General features: G+C 38.3%; 1 protein-coding gene across 1 annotated transcript in view; it reads left to right on the top strand.

Moving 5' to 3' along the window:
• Iqcm (IQ motif containing M) overlaps positions 1–21700 on the top strand; it is a 370694-nt gene that overhangs the window by 268274 nt on the left and 80720 nt on the right. The window contains exon 11 of the mRNA XM_075977882.1: positions 20857–21012. Coding sequence (XP_075833997.1) covers positions 20857–21012 — 156 coding nt within the window. The remainder of the gene's footprint in view (positions 1–20856; positions 21013–21700) is intronic.

Below are 21700 nucleotides of genomic sequence, written 5' to 3'. Positions count from 1 at the left end.
CAGCCACTTATGAGTGAGTACATATGATATTTGTCTTTTCTGTTCTGGGTTACCTCACTCAATATGATGTTTTCTAGATTCATCCAATTGCCCACAAATTTGAATATGTCATTGTTTTTTTTCTTCTGTATAGTACTCCATTGTGAAAATGTACCATATTTTTCCTTGTCCATTCCTTGGTCAAAAGGCATTTTGGTTGTTTCCAGGTTCTGACCATGACAAACAATACTGCTATGAACATAGTTAAGCACATATCCTTCTAATACAATTGAACTTACTTTGTGTATATACACAAAAGTGGTATTGCTGGGTCTTGAGGTAGGTTGTTTTCTAATTTTCTTAGAAATTGCCATACTGAAATCCAAAGCAGCTGTACCAGTTTGCACTCCCACCAGCAATGGAGGAATGCTTCCTTTACCCTACATCTTCTCAAGCATAAACTGACATCAGTGTTTTAGATCTTGGTCATTCTTACATATGTAAGATGGAATATCAAAGCTGTTTAGATTTGCTTTTCTCTGATGGCTAAGGATGTTGAACATTTCCTTAAGTGTCTTTCAGCCATTTTAGATTCCTTTTTTGAGAGTTCTCTGTTTAGGTCTGTACCCCATTTTTTAAATTGAATTATTTGTTCTTTTGATGACCAATTTCTTGAGGATATTTTGTAAATTTTGTAGATCAATCCTCTATCTGATGAGGGTTGGTGAAGATCTTTTCTGATTTTATAAGCTGTCATATTGTCTTGTTTACCATGTTTTTTGTTTTACAGAAGCTTCTGGGTTTCAGGAGGTCTCATTTATTGTTTCTCTCAGTATCTCTGCTACTGGGGATCTGTTTAGGAAGTGGTCTCCTATGCCAATGAGTTCAAGTTTACTTCCCACTTTATCTTTTATGTGGTTCAGAGTGATTGGTTTTATGTTGAGGTCTTTGACCCATTTGGATTTGAGTTTTGCTCATGGGGATAAGTATGGATCTATTTTCATTCTTCTACATGTTGATATCCACTTATGCCAGCACCATTTGTTGAATATACTTTCTTTATTCCATTTTATACTTTTGTTTCTCTGTCAAAAATTAGGTGTTTTGTGTGGATTGATATTCAGGTCTTCAATTCAGTGCCCTTAATCCTCCTGTCTATTTTTATGCCAATACCAGGCAGTTTTCATTACTATAGCTTTGCAGTGGAGTTGGAAGTCACAGATTGTGATGCCTCCAGAAGTTCCTTTATTGTACAGAATTGTTTTGGCTATCCTGTTTTTGTTGTTGTTGCTATTATTCCATTTGAAGTTAAGAATTGTCTGTAAAGATTTTTTCTGGGATTTTGATAGGCATTGCATTGAATCTGTAGATTGCTTTTGGTAAGATTTCCATTTTTACTATTTTAATTCTACCTACCCAAGAGCATGGAAGATCTTTCTATTTTCTGGTGTCTTCTTCAATTTGTTTCTTCAAAGACTTGAAGTTCTTGTCATACAGATTTTCCACTTGTTTGGTTAGAGTTGTTCCACGATACTATATGAGATTTGTGGCTATTGTGAAAGGTGTTATTTCTTTGATTTCTTTCTCAGCCTATTTATCATTTGTATAAAAGAGGGTTACTGATTTTTTTTTGAGTTAATCTTGTATCCTGCTACATTACTGATGGTGTTTATGAGTTGTAGAAGTCCCTTGGAAGAATTTTGGGGGGTCACTAATATAAATTAACATATCACCAAACAGTGAGAGTTTGACTTCTTTTTTAATTTTTACCCCCTTGATCTCCTTTTATTGTCCTATTGCTCTAGCCAGAACCTCAGGTACTATTTGAATAGATATGGAGAGAGTGGACAACATTGTCTTGTTACTGATTTCAGTGGAAACTCTGGGAGTTTCTCTCCATTTAGTTTGATGCTGGCTGTTGTCTTGCTGTATATTGCCTTTATTATGTTTAGATACATTCCTTGTATCCCTGTTCTCTCAAAGACATTTATCATGAAGGGATGTTGTATTTTGTCAAAAGCTTTTCAGAATAATGAGATGATAATATGTTTTATCCAGTTTGTTTATATGGTGGATTGCATTGACAGATTTTCATATGTTGGACCTTCTTTACATCGCTGGGATGAAGCCAACTTGATCCTGGTGGATAATTTTTCTGATGTGTCCTTGAATTCAGTTTGCCAATATTTCATTGACTATTGTTGTATCAATGTTCATGAATGAGATTCATCTGTAATTTTTTTTAAATAATGTGCTTGTGTGCTTTTGGTATCAGAATAATTATAGCCTCTTATAAAGAGTTTGACAATTTGCTTTCTGTTTCTATTGTGTAGAACAATTTGCAGAGAATTGGTATTAATTCTTTTTTTTCCCATTTTTTAGAAAAAAAAATTTCCACCTCCTCCCAGCTTCCCATTTCCCTCCCCCTCCCCCCACTCCTCTCTCTTTTCCCCCACTCCTCTCCCCCTCCCTCTCCAGTCCGAAGAGCAGTCAGGGTTCCCTGCCCTGTAAAAAGTCCAAGGTCCTCCCCACTCCATCCAGGTCTAGGAAGGTGAGCATCCAAACTGGCTAGGCTCCCACAAAGCCAGAACATGAAGTAGAATCAAAACCCAGTGCCATTGTCCTTGGCTTCTCATCAGCCCTCATTGTCTGCCATGTTCAGAGAGTCCTGTTTGATCCCATGCTTTTTCAGTCCCAGCCCAGCTGGTTTTGGTGAGCTCCGAATAGATCAGCCCCACTGTCTCAGTGGGTGGGTGCACCCCTCGCAGTCCTGACTTCCTTGCTTATGTTCTCCCTCCTTCTGCTCCTCATTTGGACCTTGGGAGCTCATTCTGGTGCCCCAATGTGGGTCTCTGTCTCTATCTCCATCCATCACCAGATGAAGGTTCTCACCCCCAAGATCCCAATTTTTTGCCCGGCAATCTTGTCTACTTCCAATATCCAGGAGGATAACTGTATGTTTTTCTTTGGGTTCACCTTCTTATTTAGCTTCGTTAGGATCACAAATTATAGACTCAATGTCCTTTATTTATGGCTAGAAAACAATTATGAGTAAGTACATCCCATGTTCATCCTTTGGGGTCTGGGTTACCTCACTCAGGATAGTGTTTTCTATTTCCATCCATTTTCATGCAAAATTCAAGATGTCATTGTTTTGTACCACTGAGAATATTCTAATATGTATATATTCCACACTTTCTTCATCCATTCTTTCATTGAAGGACATCTAGGTTGTTTCCAGGTTCTGGCTATTACAAATAATGCTGCTATGAACATAGTTGAACAAATGCTTTTGTAATATGATAGGGCATCTCTTGGTTATATTCCCAAGAGTGGTATTGCTGGGTCCTGGGGTAGGTTGATCCCAAATTTCCTGAGAAACCACCACACTGATTTCCAGTGTGGTTGCACAAGTTTGCATTCCCACCAGCAATGGATGAGGTACCCCTTCCTCCACAACCTCTCCAGCAAAGGCTATCATTGGTGTTTTTGATTTTAGCTATTCTGACAGGTGTAAGATGATATCTCAAGGTTGTTTTGATTTGCATTTCCCTGATCACTAAGGAGGTTGAGCATGACCTTAAGTGTCTTTTGGCCATTTGAACTTCTTCTGTTGAGAATTCTCTGTTCAGTCAGTGCCCCATTTTTTAATTGGGTTAATTAGCCTTTTAAAGTCTAGTTTCTTGAGTTCTTTATATATTTTGGAGATCAGACCTTTGTCTGTTGTGGGGTTGGTGAAGATCTTCTTCCAGTCAGTGGGTTTCCTTTTTGACTTAGTGACAGTGTCCTTTGCTTTACAGAAGCTTCTCAGTTTCAGTAGGTCCCATTTATTCAATGAGGCCCTTAGTGTCCATGCTGCTGGGGTTATACATAGGAAGCGATCTCCTGTGCCCATATGTTGTAGGGTACTTCCCACTTTCTCTTCTCTCAGGTTCAGTGTGTTCAGATTGATATTGAGGTCCTTAATCCATTTGGACTTGAGTTTTGTGCATGGTGATAGATATGGGTCTGTTTCCATTCTTCTACAGGTTGACACCCAGTTGTGCCAGCACCATTTGTTGAAGATGCTCTCTTTTCTCCATTGTATACTTTTAGCTCATTTATCAAAAATGAGGTGTTCATGGGTTTGTGGATTAAAATCCGGGTCTTCTATAGGATTCCATTGGTCAACTTCTCTGTTTTTATGCCAATATCACGCTGTTTTCATTACTGTAGATCTGTAATAGAGCTTTAAGTCAGGGATGGTAATGCCTCCAGAAATTCCTTTATTGTATAAAATTGTTTTGGCTATTCTGTTTTTTTTTCCACATAAAGTTGATTATTGTCCTCTCAAGATCTGTGAAGAATTTTGATGGAACCTTGATGGGGATGCATGGAATCTACAAATTGCCTTTGGTAGACTTGCCATTTTACTATGTTGATCCTCCCAATCCAAGAGCAAGGAATATCCTTTCATTTTCTGGTATCCTCTTCAATTTCTTTCTTCAAACACTTAACGTTCTTGTCAAATGGATCTTTCACTTCCTTGGTTAGAGTTACCCCAAGATATTTTATACTGTTTGTGGCTATCGTGAAAGGTGATGCTTCTCTGATTTCCCTCTCTGCTTCCTTATCCTTTGTGTATAGGAGGGCAACTGATTTTTTGGAGTTGATCTTTATCCTGCAACATTACTAAAGGTGTTTATCAGTTTCTGCAGTACATCTATCCAGGACCTTCTGGCTTTCATGGTTTCCATAGAGAAGTCAGGTTTAAGTCTGATAGGTTTACCTTGACCTTTTTCCTTTGCAGCTCTTAATATTTTCTTTATTCTGTATGTTTTGTGTTTTGATTATTATATGGTGAGGGGATGTTTTTTTTTTTTTTGATCCAGTCTATTCGGTGTTCTGTATGCTTCTTGAACTTTCATAGGTATATCTTTCTTTAGGTTAGGAAAGTTTTCTTCTATAATCTTATTAAATATATTTTCTGGACCATTGAACTGCACTTCTCCTTCTTCTACTCCTATTATTATTAGGTTTGGTCTTTTTATTGTGTCCCAGATTTCCTGAATGTTTTGTGAGGAGAGTTTGTTGGATTTGCTGCTTTCTTTGATCAGTGCATTTATTTTCTCTATAGTATCTTCAGAATCTGAGATTCTTTCTTCTATCTCTTGTATTCTGTTGATTATGCTTGTTTCTGTAGTCCCTATTCATTTACCTAGAGTTTCCCTGTCCAGCCAGACCTCTGTTTGTGTTTTCTCCGTTGCCTCCTTTTCAGTTTTCAAGTCTTGAACTGTTTCCATTATCTGTTTGATTGTTTTTCCTTGGTTTACTAGGATATCATTCACAGTTTTACTCAATTTTTCAAACTTTCTCTTATTCTTCTCATCCATTTCTTTAAGGGAGTTTTTCACCTCCTGTTTAAAGGCCTCTATCACTTTCATAAAGTCAATTTTTTCCACTTCTTCTAGATTAAGGTATTCATGTTCTCCTGTTGTGAGGTCGCTGGGTTCTGGTGGTTTCATGTTGTTTTTCAGATTGTTGGGTGAATTCTTGCATTGGCGCCTGCCCATCTCTTCCTCTGAATGGTCCCCTATGGATCTTCTTTTACAGGATCATGTTTCCTTGCCCACTGATGTACCTTCCCAGTGATAGCTCTCCTGGTGCCGAGTTCAGATCTTCATGCTGGTCAGGTAGCTCGTAAACAAAGGGCCTACCTTGCTTGTTGCAGGCAGGCTATTGAGACAAAGGAACTACTATCCGCCTGGTTGCCCTCACAACTCGGTCCCAGTGCCCAAACAGGCTGAGCTGGGTGATGTTATGTGCCCGAAGAGGGGAGGGAGGCAAAAGGGGGGGTTTCTGGATGCAAGCTGGATGGAATAGGAAGAGAGAGGCAGTATCTGGGGAGTATAGCCCTTGCAAAAAGACCAGGAAGTGTAGGGGGATGAGGAACTTCTAAGTTCTGTGTCCCCGGCTGCTGCATCTGGTCAGAAACTCACTCACCCCACTGATGGCTCTCCTGGTGCCGAGATCAGATCTCCGTGCTGGTCAGGTAGCTTGTAAACAAAGGCTTGCTATTAATTCTTATTTTAAAATCTTGTAGGATTCTGTGCTGAAACCATCTAGCCCTGGGCTTTTATTGGTTAAGAGACTTTTGATGAGTGTTTATATTTCTTTAACAGACATAAGTATATTTAATTTGCTTATCTGTTCTTGATTTAATTTTAGTCAGTGATAATTATCCAGAGAATTGTCAATTTCCTTTAAGTTTCCCAATTTTGTGGACTACAAATTTTCAAAATATTACCTGATGATTCTCTAAATTTCCTCAGTGTCTGTTGTTATCTCCCACTTTCATTTCTGATTTTCTTAATTTGGATATTCTCTCTCTGCCTTTTCCCTAGTTTGGATAGAAGTTTGTCTATTTTGTTGATTTTCTCAAATAACCAACTCTTTGTCTCATTGATTCTTTGTATTGTTTTCTTTATTTCTATTTTTGTTGATTTCATCTGCCAATTTGATTATTTTCTGCTATCTAGAATTTGCTTCCTTTTGTTGTAGAGTTTTCAGGTGCTCTGTTAACTCATTAATATGGGATTTTTTTTAGCTTCCTTATATAGGCACTTATTGAACTTTTCTCTTAACACTGCTTTCATTGTGTTCCATAATTTTGGGTATGTTTTGTGGTCATTTTCATTGAATTTTAAGAAGTCTTTAATTTCTTCCTTTATTTCTTCCTTGACCCATTGATGATACATTGTTTAATTTCCAGGTGTTTATGGGCTTTCTGAAATTAGTGTTGCTGTTGAATTCTAATTTTAAACCATGGTGATCCAATAATATTCATGGAGTTAATCCAATTGTTTTATAACTGTTGAGGTTTGCTTTGTTACCTAGGATGTGGTCAATTTTTATAAGGTTCCATGAAGCGCTGAGAAGAAGGTATATGCTTTTATGTTTGAATGAAATGTTCTATATATGTCTGTTAAATCCATTTGAGTCATAACATCTGTTAGTTCCCTTATTTCTCTGTTAATTTTCTGTATGACAGACCTGTTCCATGCTGAGATTAGGGTGTTGAAGTTTCCCATTATTAATGTGTGGGATTTAATATGTGATTTGAACTTTAGTAGTCCAGCCTAGTCTTGAACTTATATCAACTTTCTTTCTTCAGCCTCCCAAGTGTTGAGTTTGTAGGTGGCAGTGTGTCCAGAGAGTTACTATTTCTGAAATGAGAATTTTGCACTGATGTATAGAAACTAAGTGGTCATGAAGGTTCGTCTGCTGCTTCAGAAGCAGAAGCTGGCTATTGGTACAATATCTCAAGCCTGGTTCGTTATTAAAGGGGAAAAATGCCATGCGCAAATCACAGTTTGTTAAATATATGTTTTTATAGCTTTAGTCTGAAATGCTCCCAGGCTCACAAGTTTGGTCCCCAGCCGATGTTTTGAGAGGTTCTAGAACATTTGGCTCTTCATGCATAACTGGAAGGTAGAGGCCACTGTGTTCTAAGCTTTGAAAGGTGTATCCATCTTCTATTGCACTCATCCCAGTCTTGTTCTCTGTATCTGCTTTGCCAAGATGTGCAGGCCTGCTACCATCCTCCTCCTTCCCACCTTCTCCACATGGCACTGTGTTCCCAGATACTGAGAGCCAATATGAATCTCCTTCAGTTGGCTCTGTCAGCAGGTTGCAATGTGATGCTTGTAAAAGCCACTTCTAAGCAAAAACTGGAGCAGTTAAGGGAGAAGGTGAATGTGTAATAATACATATTATAGGGAGCTAGGGATGGATACAGGACTTCAGATCCAACTAGCACATGCTTCTCTCCCAAGCTATTCCCACAGCCCTCAAATCATTTAATTTAGTCAAAACCATCCATCATTTTTTCTTTATTTGTTCTTTCTGGAGGTTTTCTCAGTGCATTTCCTGAACAACACTATGTGAACTTTCCCCCTATTTCCTCAAGATAATACAATATGTTGAGCTCATATTTGTTATTAATTTAACTAATATCTCCTGTCAATTTGCCATGGACCACTAAAAACAATCTGTTTTTTATATCTGCCAATTTATTTTATCATAGTGTCTGATAATCTGTTTTTCCTTTAATTTCCATGTATCATTTTGGAAAAATCTTTAAAGCCTCATTAAAAAGGAGAGATAACAGGTCTCTAATTCCCCTTATCCTTTAAGTTTGTTATCCTCTGGAAGAAATTAAATATAGCACAGTGGTCCACACACACATTTATAAATTATTTAAGCCTATATTTACTCATGCAATTAATCTTGGACTTCTGGAAGAAACCCAATGGGAAATGCTTGAATTGCCTTAATATTTCTAAGAAATAATATGCAGAATCAAAACTTTGAAATTCTGATGATTCTAGCAAATGTGCAAGTACACTTTGAAACTATTACTTTTCTCTCCTTCTCAAATTGTGAGATAATCTGGTTGGCGAATGTTTACTGACTTAGAAATCAGCTGAAAGTAATAGGTTTATCTTATGATATAGAAAAGGTATATTTTTTACATATTCATAAAAATCATTTCATGGGAATTAAAAGAGCATTTTTCTGTCCAATTGCTTTTCCTTTATCTGGACAATGAAGGAAGATAGCATAAATATAGGTTTGTAGCCTTTATCAGTTCTACTGTTAACCAAGGTTCATTATTGCTGGATAGCAATGATGTGGCTAAACTGTGACCAATTGAGAATTTAGCATTATCAGGGACTATCATGACTTTCTGGTCTTCAAATTATATTTTTAGAAGTTTAAATATTAAAATTTTCATGGTTTGTAAAAATTCTTTACTTTCTATTTTTGATGTATATTTCCCTTTATCATTCTTCCCAAACATTCCCCAATTGATAAAATGTCTTGTGATTTTTAAGACACATTTTCAAATACTCTAAAACCTGTACTTCTTCTATAGGCTCTGCAGATGTCTGATCTCGTGGTTCAGTGATTAACAGTTTCTATTCTAAGGCTATATTGTTACTCAGGTTTTTATTTGGATTCAACTTTGTTGGTTATATTTTGACAAAATATATATTTTGATATCTTATATTCCTAGAAGAGTTTGTGTCTGCTCTATTTCCTTCCAAATGGGTGAAGTTTTATTGTATTTTCATGTACATACAATTTTTTGTTTATCATATTTTGTCAGAATTTTATAGATGTTATTCAAGTGAATCTAAAGCTGAGTGTTTTTACCTGCTAGAAATCATTTCAGGACTGGCGAGGACACTCAGTGCTGCAGAATCAGAGCAGTATTGCATACATTTGTAATTTGAAACTTTAACAGTGAAATAGGAGGCAAAGACAGGACAAACCCTGGAAGCTGGAGCTATCCCAGTGTACATATCTGTGAGAACATTGTCTTAAACTAGGAACAATATCCAAAGATGACATCTTAACTCTGCGAGAACAGTGTGGCACACAGGCCCATATTCAACACCTAAACAAGCATACACTCACAAACATGTCTTATGTACACATAGCACAGTGATTTTATTTGTTTATAGTATTCTTTGTTATTTTAACACCCCTATAATATAGAGGTCACATCATTTTCATTTTTGGTATAACTAAGCTGTGACTTCTTTATAATTTTTCTTTTATTGAAAATATTTTTTCATATAATTTCATATAAATTTTCTCATATAATATACCCTGATAATAGTATCTCTTCCCTGTATTCCTCTCTGTTCCTCCCCATCTTCTCTCCCCTTCAGATCTATCCTTTTCTATCTCTCATTAGAAAATCAGGGCTTCTGAGGGATAAGAATAATGTAAAAGAAGACAGAATATATACTAACATATCCAAATAGGAAAAAAAAAAACCCACAAGCAAATAGAAGGAAAAGAGCCCAAGAAAAGACAACAAAAACCAGATAGAGACACAGAGGTCCACTTGTTCACACACACAGCCATCCCACTGAAATTAAAATGAAAGCCAATATTTATCCACAAGGACCTTTAAAATAGATAAATATATAAATAAAATAAAACAAAAAATAAAAAAGGATTAAAATAAAAAGCCTTGACAGGCCATTGTGGTGAGACAAGGGTCCTCCACAGATGGCACTGGGTTGATTTTCTGTTGTCCATCTACTGCTGGGCATGTAGCCTACCCTTAAAATAGTTTGCTTTACCAGTGAGACTCCCTTGGAGAAACTAATTTTCATTTGCAAGTGATTATCAATTGGATATTGTTTGTGGGTTAGGGATAAGGCATGTGTCCACTTCTTTTAACTCTAAGACCCCATTTAGTGCAGAACCATGCAGGTCCTGTACTTGCTACCTCAATATCTGTGAGTTCATTTATGCATTGATCCTGTTGTTCCAGGGGACCTCGTTTCCTTGGTGTCCTCTATCACCTCTGGCATTTATATTCTTTCCACCTGTTTGACTTTCCCCATGGTTCCCTGAGCCCTAAGTGGAGGGATTTGGTGGAGGCATCCAATCCAGGCCTGACTGTTCTTAAGTGTCTCACTCTGCATATTGTCTATCTGGGGGCCCCTGGATTTGTTCTCATCTTGCTGCATCAGGAAGCTTCTTTGATGATGGCTGAGCAAGGTGTTGATCTATGACTCTAGCAGAATAACACTGGAGTCATTTTATTTCTGTGTTCTTAGAACATAAGTGTTTGATTTTGTTCTAGATCCATGACCTATCTAGTCTCAGGTTTTTGGCCACTCAAGCAGCGTCAGTAGGTTCAGTCTTGTGGAGGGGCCCCAAGTCAAATCAGATACTGGGTATATACTCCCATAAGCTTTGTGCCATCATTGCCCTAGCATCTCTCTCTCTCTCTCTCTCTCTCTCTCTCTCTCTCTCTCTCTCTCTCTTCTCTTTGGTTTTTGGAGACAGGATTACTCTGTAGCTCTTACACACAAGACACCATTGCAAATCATACAGTTTGTGGCATCTGGTTTGGTAGATTGCACAGTACCTTCCTGTACTAAAGAAAGTAGACCATCAGATGAATACTCTGTAAAGGAACTAGCTTGACTTTCTATGAACAGTTAGTTGTGATGTCTTCGGCAATGGGGACTTGGCTGTCAGATTTACGATACCAACCCATATTCTTGGCAACAACCTGAACTGTTTGGAGGTTACCATGGGAACCTTTTAGCCAACAACTCAAACATAACCCATTCATGGTACTGGAAACTTTATTTGGTAAAAAGAGATGGCTGCTTAAGGATCTTTCTCTCCAATTATTTGGTGATTTTATTTAGATCACATTCATATATGTATGTATTTTAGGAAATGTCTACTGTATTAGGCTTCCATACTACCCCTCAAATGGCCCTTAATTTTAGCTTTCTCTCCCATTATTCCCCTTCTTTCCCTCTACCCTCTCTACTTTATCCTCCTATTTCCCTCCCATTCATAACTATTCTATTTTCTTTTATGAATGAGATCTGTCTGTCCCCTCTAATCTCTTATTTTCTCCCTAGTACCTTACTCTATACATAGCTGTATGTAAAGATGTGTATATGTATGTGGTTCTATGGATTGTAGCTGTATATTCATTGACTTAACAGATAATATTCACTTATAAGCAAATGCATACTATATTTGTCTTTCTGAGTCTGTGTTACCTTACTGGGGATGATTTTCTTTAGTTTCTTCTATTTACGTGTGAATATCCTGATTTCATGTTTTTAAATGTCTGAGTAATAATCCACCTCTTAAATATACCACATATATCTTGTCCATTAACGAGCATCTAGATTGTTTCCAATTTCTAGCTGTTATGAATAGGACAGCAATGAACATGGCTGAGCAATTATCTTTGTGGTAGAATGAAGCATCTTTTGGGCATATGCCCAAGATTGGTGTACCTGAATCTAGTATATTGATTCCCATCTTCTTTTGCAACTGCTTATATTGATTTTCATAGTGGCTGTAGTAGTTTGTAGTTGCACCATCAATGAATGAGTGCTCTTTTTACTCCAAATCCTTGCCATCATGAGTAATGACTTGTTTTATTGACCATTGCCATTCCTATTCAGATGGGCTTAAAATAAAAATGTCATAGTAATTGTGAGGCCTCCAGGAGTTCTCTTATTATACAGGATTGCTTTGGCTCTCCTGGTTTTTTTGCTTTTCCATATGAAGTTGAGTACCATTCTTTCAAGGTCTGTGAAGCATTTTGCTGGGAATTGCACTGAATCTGTACTACAGAGCTACAGTACTAAAAATAGCTTGGTATTGGCATAAAAACAGACAGGAGGACCAAATGAAGACCCAGATATTTATCCACACACCTTTGAACACCTGATTTTTGACAAAGAAACAAAAAATATGAAATGAAAAAAAGCATATTTAACAAATGGTGCTGGCATAACTGGATACCAACATGTTGAAGAATGAAAATAGACCCATATCTATCACCATGCACAAAGCTTCTAATGGATCAAAGACTTCGACATAAAGCCAGCCACACTGAACCTTATAGAAGAGAAAGTGGGAACTACACTTGAACACTTTGGCATAGGGAACCACTTCCTAAATAAAACCCAAGCAGCACAGACACTGAGAGAAACACTTAATAAATGGGACCTCCTGTAACTGAGAAGCTTCTGTAAAGCAAAGGACATGGTCAACAAGACAAAACAACAGCCTACAGAATGGAAAAGATCTTCACCAATTCCACATCAGACAAAGGTCTGATCTTCAAAATATACAAAGAACTCAAGAAATTGGACACCAAAAGATCAAATAATCCAATAAAAAATGGAGTACAGACCTTAACAGAGAACTCTCAGCAGAGGACTCTAAAATGGCTGAGAGACACTTAAGGAAATGTTCAACATCCTTAGTCATCAGAGAAATGCTAGTCATCAGAGAAATGCAAATCAAAACAACTCTGAGATTCCATCTTATACCTGTAAGAATGGCCACGGGAAAAAAAAAACACTGATGACAACTTATGCTGGAGAAGTTGTAGGGAAAAGGGAACACTTCTGCATTACTGATGGGAATGCAAGCTGGTACAACCCCTTTGGAGGTCAGTGTGTCGATTTCTTAGAAAATTAGAAAACAACCATCCTCAAGACCCAATAATACCACTTTTGGGTATATATCCAAATGATGCTTAATTGTGCCACAAGGATATGTGCTCAACTATGTTCATAGCAGCTTTGTTTGTAATAGCCAGAACCTGGAAACAACCTAAATGCCCCTTGGTCAAAGAATGAATAAGAAAAATGTGGCACATTTACACAATGGAGTATACACAGCAGAAAAAAATAATGACAGGTTGAATTTTGCAGGAAAATGGATGGCACTAGAAAACATTATTTTGAGTGAGGTAATCTAGACACAGAAAGACAATTATCACATGTACTCACTCATAGGTGGATTTTAAAGATAAAACAAAGAAAGCCAGCCTACAAACCACAATCCCAGAGAACTTAGACAACAATATGGACACTAAGAGAGTGTAGATATAATCTACATGGGAAATAGAAAGTAGAAAAAGACAAGTTCTCTTGAGGGAGGATTAAGGGGGGGAGAGAAGAGGCAGGGAGGGGAGCAGAGAAAAATGTAGAGCTCAAAAATATCAATAAAAAATAAATTGCCAAGCTGATATTGATTTAATTTTGGTACAGGACAATGATTGAGAAAATTATCCATTTCTTTTGGAATTTTCAATATAGTGGAGTATAGATTGGTATTGATATATGATCTTGTCTTTTTTGAGTGGTTGTTTTGTTCCTTGGTTTCTATTGACCTCTCTGGTTCTCAGGAGAGTGTGATACCTGTTTGTTTCCTGGTAGTAAATTTTGGGTTTCTACTATATGTGGGCCATTGGGGATTCTGGGTAAAATATATTTTTAAGTATTGGGAACTGACATTCAGGAAATAGACTGGGTCAGGGTTGAATAGGTCTACAGGAGGAAAGAAAGCAGGTTGTTTCATCAGGATCTGCCTAGTCCCTGGGAAAGGAGGGTGAGGTGGCAGAGAGGGAGGAGAGGCTGTAACAGCAAGTCTGACACAATATTGGGGATGAGATTGGGGGATTAGATATGGACGGGTAGAAGGAGAATGAAGAATTCAAGCTCTCTTACCTGTTCTGATGACCTACTGTCTTCTCTGGCAAGTTTGGCTGGTGTTTTCCCAGAATATGTCTGCTAGAGTTGGGGGTTGGATAACAGGATGAATAGGGAGGAAGTAAAAAAGGAAAGTTTGCATGATCAGCCAGAGATGTGGACAGAGAGAAGTTGGAGGTCACAGAAGGTGGTCTGCTACAGAGTTGGGGGTTGACTGAGGGATTGGTTTTAGAGAAGAAGAAAGAGGGGAAGATTGATAATCATTCTATCTGCTTCCCTAGCTGGAGTGTCCTGCATGTTTTTAGGGAATGCCTGATGTGGTTAGGATTGGATAAAGAGATGAGGAGGGACAGGAAAGTTGAAGGGGAAATTTGTGTGACCGCCTGGAAATAGGGAGGGAAGGCTTCAGCTGGTGGTTTGTTATTCGAGCTGTAGGTGAGACTGGAAGATTGGATTTAGAGGAGTGGAAGGGGAGGTGAAGATCTGCAGTTAGCCTACCTACTTCCCTAGGGAGTTCTTTTTAAAGTCATCTGGCTTCCTTAAGGATCCTGGCTTTCCTGGCTTTCCCCTTTAGTTCATTACACTTCATACTTAAGCTCATAGTCTTTTTGATGTGTTTTCAGCTATCCTTCCAAACAGCAATATGAGTTTCTTCAAAGGATTTTATGGGTATTATTGAAACCCATATTTGACTTTAAGCAAAGAGAACTATCAAGGAACTGCAAGTTCATGATTATAGTACTTGCCCAGGTTGCACAAAGAACTGTTTCAATATTCAGTACTAAAACAAACAAAATCAAAAGTAAGCAAGCAAACAAGAACCTCTGAGTTAAAGGCCTTAAAAGTACCCCCAATAATGCTTTAGAGGTAATTACCCCATGGGTATAATTTCAGCCTCTATGCAACAGCTCTATTCTTTCCTGATGGTATATTCCAATTCAATAAAATCAGAGATTTCTCAGTCAACCAGCACAACTTTGGACTTTATCAATGGCATCAGTAATATAGCTGTCTCTATCTGTCTGTCTGTTTGTCTGTCTATTTTCATCAATCTCTCTATAATCAATCTACCTACCTACTGATGTGGGAGTGTCATATATCAATCTGTTGATTTCATTGTTTAAGCAATAAAGAAACTGCTAGGCCCATTTGATAGGCCCACCCTTAGGTGGGTGGAGTAAACAGAAGGGAAGGCTGGGAGGAAGAGGAAGTGAGGTCAGACTCCACAGCTCTCCTCTCGGGAGCAGACGTCCGCCATGCTCCCGGCTCCTGGGCAGACACACGCGATGAAGCTCTGAAGCTCCAACCCAGGATGGATATAGGCTAAAATCTTCCCGGTAAGACCGGTGCTCACAGATTGTTAGAGATGGGTTGATTGGGATATCAGAATTAGCCAGTAAGGGCTAGAGCTAAGGGCCAAGCAGTTTATAAAAGAATACAGTGTCTGTGTAATTATTTCGGAGCATAAGCTAGCCGGGCAGGAGCCAGCGGCTGGGGTGTTGGGGGACACAGCTCCGCCGCCGCTCCCTTATTACTACAAATGGCGCCCAACGTGGGGCTAACTGAGTCCACAGAAAGCCTGAGAAAGCTTGGGAAAGAGTAAAGCATGTTTTCTTGATTGTGACAATTTCTCTGGTCTACTCTGCTTGCTAGAGGCAAGCAAGCGCCTCATCTAAGAGAGGCTTCCTGACTCAGCTTCAGCTGCAAAGCCTGCAGCTCATTAAGAGGTCCTGCCACGAAACACTTAAACGGTGTTGACGAAAAGCTGAACGCATGCTTTTCGGTTTTCAGCCGTAGCAGGAAAAAAGCTGCGCTGTTTAAAAATGCCGGCTTTCTGGGCCATCCTGCCAGGGCAAACTCTGACTGTTTGAGGCAGGAGGGCCGGCTACCGAGAGAGGACTTGAGTGTTGTCTGTTGTAGCTCTCTGGCTGGCAGGTACCTTGAAATGCCAGTTGTGGCTATAAACATGGCTGCAGCCTGTATATCCGCCATGAGGCTGGAAAGCTAAGGAATGGACTGGATCTAGCTGGCAAAGCCACGCCTTTAGTCCTACTGATATTGCTCAGTAATTTAAAGGCTCATGTGGTCAGAAAAAGAGAGATACACAGTTAAAGAGAGATTCAAAGACAGAGAAAATTTCTGAATGGTTTAAAGTGTGCTAAAATATATGCAAGCTGAAAGTTGAAGTTCTTAAAGCAAAAAACAAAAAAAGGAAGAGAGTTGTTTTGTGTCGTAGTACACACCTTTAATCCCAACACTTGGGAGGCAGAGGGAGATAGACCTCTGTGACTTGAAGGTGTGGTAGCACACGCCTTTAATCCCAGTGCCTAAAAGGCAGAGACGAACAGATCTCTGTGAGTTCAAGGTGTAGTAGCAAACACCTTTAATCCCAATGCCTGGGAGGCAGAGACAGGCGGATCTCTGAGAATTCAAAGACAGCCTGGTCTACAGGGTCATTCCAGGTCAAAGATATATGCTCAAAAAGCAAAAAGTAACCTAGAAATGTCGCAGCTTAGATTCTTAAGCGCCTAATGATTTAAAGGCGCAAATCAAAAGTGCTCCTGGATAGTAAAAAATTGCAGATTCACAATAGGACAGATTCAGACCGCTAAACGAGTCACACTGTTGGATGAATGTACGTAGGCTTGGGAGAGAGAAGAAAAAGAATATAGAGAATAAAGTTAATGGTTTAAAAAAAAAAGGGTAAAGTCTTTAAAGAGACAGAATAAAGTAAAGTGATAGAGTAAAAATAAGCCGCATAAAGATGAAAAATTCACAGAGAGTCTGGATTATGTACATTGTGTTTTCTTTAAAATTTTTGACTGTGAAGGAGCTAAGTACAGAGAGACATTTCATTACATGGGCTGCCAAGCTAAACCAGAATGGATATAAGGGTATTACGATTTCAGAATTTGGGTCTAAGGATATGATGCTTTGGAGAGAGTCTTCTTTTGTTTTCACAGAGGATGAGACTCTATGGATTTCTTCTATTCCGATTTGGTATGATGGACCACGTCCTCCTGAAGGGTTGCTGTGAACATCTTCAGAAAATTGCTTTGCTCAACTGCCAACTGAGATGAAACTAGCGCACAGGTTATACCATAAAAGACCTAATTAACGACGCCCCCATTCAGCAGAAAGCAGTTTGGAGAGAAAAACTGCGCCCATGTTCCCAAATATGGTTTATAAACGTTCTTTTACATTTAAAGGGGGATATGATATAGGTATGAATAATTTGCATTAGTATAGATTTTGCTTTATTGATAGAGATTTAAGGTCAATTTTGTTATATGTATAAATGTTTCCGATGTAACTTTTACTTGATAACTGTTTTGTTATATGTAATTTTGCTATGTTAAGGTTAAAGCCTTCCTTTTTTTTGTTTAAACAGAAAAAGGGGAAGTGATGTGGGAGTGTCATATATCAATCTGTTGATTTCCTTGGTTAAGCAATAAAGAAACTGCTAGGCCCATTGGATAGGCCCACCCTTAGGTGGGTGGAGTAAACAGAACAGAATGCCGGGAGGAAGAGGAAGTGAGGTCAGACTCCGCAGCTCTCCTCTCGGGAGCAGACGTCCGCCATGCTCCCGGCTCCTGGGCAGACACACGCGATGAAGCTCTGAAGCTCCAACCCAGGATGGATATAGGCTAAAATCTTCCCGGTAAGACCGGTGCTCACAGATTGTTAGAGATGGGTTGATTGGGATATCAGAATTAGCCAGTAAGGGCTAGAGCTAAGGGCCAAGCAGTTTATAAAAGAATACAGTGTCTGTGTAATTATTTCGGAGCATAAGCTAGCCGGGCAGGAGCCAGCGGCTGGGGTGTTGGGGGACACAGCTCCGCCGCCGCTCCCTTATTACTACAACCTACCGATAATCTGTCTGTCTATCTATCTATATCTATCTATCTATCTATCTATCTATCTATCTATCTATCTATCATCTATATATCCATCATCTTGATTCTGCCTGTATCAGTGGGACACTAGTGATATATATTATTGAAAAATGTGTTAATTTTATCAGGGGGAGAGGAAGACCAAGGAAACTGATAAGATAAATAGCCTTGATTACCTCAGATAATTAGTAGAATTATTGGCATTATTGACTCTGCTAATAAAAGGTCAGAAAAAGTGAGGGGTGAAGATAAATTGTAGTAGAGAAATCTAAATCATAAAGAGACTGTTGGGAGCAGTAAGGAAGCTCTACTACTGAGGGTTCTGGAGGAAGTGAGGAGCAGGTACTGACTAGAAGGAAGTTTTTTGCTTTGTAGAAGCAGAAGTTTCATTATTGGAACCGGACCTTTCTTTCACTTGAGTGGGACCTTGAACACTTAGGTTAGTTTTGAGACAAGGTCTATTAATTCAGGCTGGCTTAGCACTTACCATGAATCTCAGTCTGGATTTAACCTTGTGATCTTTTTACCCCAGCCTCCTGAATGCTGGGATTCTAAGCAAAGTTGGAAGTGCAGCTTGCTTCCCATTCCTTGCTTCTAATAAAAACAAGAACCATGTTTGAGGAAAGCTGTAACTGTAGAACCAGGACAAATGACATGTGAAATGTTAAGCCTACCCAGACTGTTACAAATCTAAAAGAGATTCACTCTGTAAAGAATGTTCCAGAGGGAAAGCTAAAAGGCTGACTGGGTAATATGTCAAGAGGCTCAGTGAAGAGAGTAAATGTGTGATAAATGGGTCTCTTTCCTCATCAGAGCAGAAGTAAGACAAGGAACAGGATTATACAGTAGACATTGTGGAGTGATCTCTAAATGAATGAGTTCCCATGGTGTGTATTGAAAAAAAAAACATGACAATTTCATCGAAAAACATTTCTAGCTTTGACCCAAATGCTCACGGAGCCTCTGAAATAAAAAGTAGTCACTGGATACATAGAATACCAGGTAGACTTGAATCTTGCATACACACACACACACACACACACACACACACACACACACACAAAGAGTAGAAGGTAAAACTGAAAACAGTAGGATATAATTCTCAGCCTGGCATTCGAAATGTCTTGAGCATGGGGCACCAATTTCCCCATTCTTCACATTTCCCCCCCCCCTTTGAATCTGAATTCTTGTTATTCTGTCTTTTGCCTGTCATGTCTCTGTTGCTCGTAACAGTTGCTTATTATTTAGTTGCATGGGTAAAGAGAGGTAAAGAGAACCTGGGTCTCAGGATGAATTATCATGAGACTTCCTTCACTGCCAATTCGGATTCCTTTCTGCTCTTTTCATCTAGGCCAAAATTACATTGTTTCTGTAATTTATTCTGCAAAATTATTGGAGACGGTATGAATTTTTATTGGGATTATATTATATTTTTCAGACAGATTTAGGGTTGTAGCACACAGAGGGAAATCCTCTTATTTATGATGTCTTTGAAGATATTTATCACTATGACTAATAAATCAGAGCCACAAAATAAAACATTCATTAGTATTTTGCTCTGTTTTTGCCTTTTTCTTTCTTTCCCTCTTTCTCTTTTTTTTTCAGCTTTCACAGGCCCTATACAGAAATACAGAATCATGATTTTTTTTTTTTTACTATTTGTTCTTTGGTTCTTTGGGGACCTGCCACCCAACTCCCAAATAAATTACAAATGGAGGCTTGTTCTTTTCTATAAAAGCCTGTCTTTAGCTTGATTTATTTCTAGTCAGTTTTTCTTTATTTAAATTATCCCATCAGTATTTTGCCTCTGGGATTTTATCTTTCTGTATACCTTTCTTTACATCTTATTCCATGGCTTGCTGTATAGCTGGGTGGTTGACCCCTGGTGTCCTCTTCCTTATCCTGCTCCTCCTTGATCCTTCTTCCCAGATTTCCTCCTATTCACAGTTTCTGCCTGCCAGTGCTACCTATCCATTCTCTCTGTCCAGCTATTGGCTGTTCCACTCTTTATTAGATCAATCAGGTGTTTTAGATAGACAAAGTAACACAGTTTCACAGAGTTAACAAATGCAACATAAAAGAATACAGCATATCTTTGCATCATTAAACAAATGTCCCACAGCATAACTAAATGTAATACTTCTTAAAATAATATTATAACACACACATACACATAAACACACACACACTCTCTGTATACTCACAACCCCCCAGAAAGACATACACACACTCACCCCCCAATCAGCCCCCAAACTCATACCCCCATGGACATACACCACCCTCTCTCTCTCAATCACACACACACACACACACACACACACACACACACACACATGCACAGACAGACACATTTTGTTCAACAGGCTGATAAAACTGTTGAGGATAGCTCCATCTTTATTTGGTCTGTCATATACTACATTTTGCTCTAATACTAAATTAGCATGAAAAACTAATATTAAAAATATTAAAAATGTGAAACTTCAGTTTTTCTTCAAAATATGCCTTTAAAAATTGATAGTATTAATGACTAAATATTGGTTGAATTTCTTCCTTATCACCTTTAGGGTACGTATACACAAAATCTAATATGTCAATGTATACATATCTAAAACAATATAAAGGGTATTATTAATTTTGTGATAAGAAAAGCAAGAGAATTGTCTAAGTCAAATTTAATTTACCAATACAAGTGTTTATAATTGAATGGGAAGGCTTTCACTTCCAATGGAAGAAGTAAATTTATTACATACTCTTTCTAAGCAATGTAAAACGAAACTTCTTGTGAATCCTGTATGATTCAGAACAACCCAGGTTTTCATTATAATGCTAAAATTGATAAGTAAGTTTTAGTTTTCATCTTTTGTAGTGAATATGTAAGACATATAAAATGTGTAAATCTTTAAAATCACCCACCTTTCTCTTCTCTTTTACAGATAGCCAAGGAAGACACTCTGAAGTAATCAAAAAGTCCAATGCAATAGAACTGTTATTTACACTCTACCCTCCTGAGGGAGCCAAAGTGAACACAAGACTCCGGTCCACGTGGCTGAGGCCTATAGTGGATGGAGAAGAAGGTTATAAGTACATAGGTAAGATGCTAGCTCTATCTTCTAAGTAGAAGAAGAAACGCTGCCTTAGGCTCTATAGCATCCTCTTTACTTCCTGGGTATTGTGTGACTTCAGGTCTAAATGTGTGTATTTTATGCTTTTGTGCCCTCATTCATACAGTGGGAACACAGTGTGCTAAGCTCTTTCTGGATGATGAGCATTTGGGCTGTTTCCACTGTCGATTCCTCATGTATAGCCTCTGTGGACAAGCATATGCAGTACTATGTGCAGGCATACACACACTTTTCTCTTAGCCATAGTATTCTCATGGAGATCTTGCCATTTCATGCCCCACACCAGTTAGGATATAAAAGTTGCTGTTTTCCATAGCTGTATTAACACTGACTGTGATCAGCGTTTCTATGTTTAGCAAGTCCAACAAACATTTATCTAGTGGTATCCCTTTATGGTTCTAATTTGCATGTTCAAAGTAACTCGTCATATTTTGTATCTTTGTATTTGCAATTTTAATTTTTATTTGGTGTAGTCTGTTCAGTCATTTTCGTCATTTTCAAATTGTTTTGCTTATTGTTAAGCTTTAGGTCTCTGTTGATATTTCTGAGCACAAATTCTGCATTATATACATGTTTTGAATGCATGTTTCATCTTCTCTTAAATTGCATCTTTTGAAGAGATTTTTATTTTGTGAAGTCCAATGGACCATTGTAT

Source organism: Microtus pennsylvanicus, chromosome 6, assembly GCF_037038515.1.
Source record: "Microtus pennsylvanicus isolate mMicPen1 chromosome 6, mMicPen1.hap1, whole genome shotgun sequence".
NCBI lineage: Eukaryota > Metazoa > Chordata > Mammalia > Rodentia > Cricetidae > Microtus > Microtus pennsylvanicus.
This window is presented reverse-complemented; position numbering and strand designations above follow the sequence as displayed.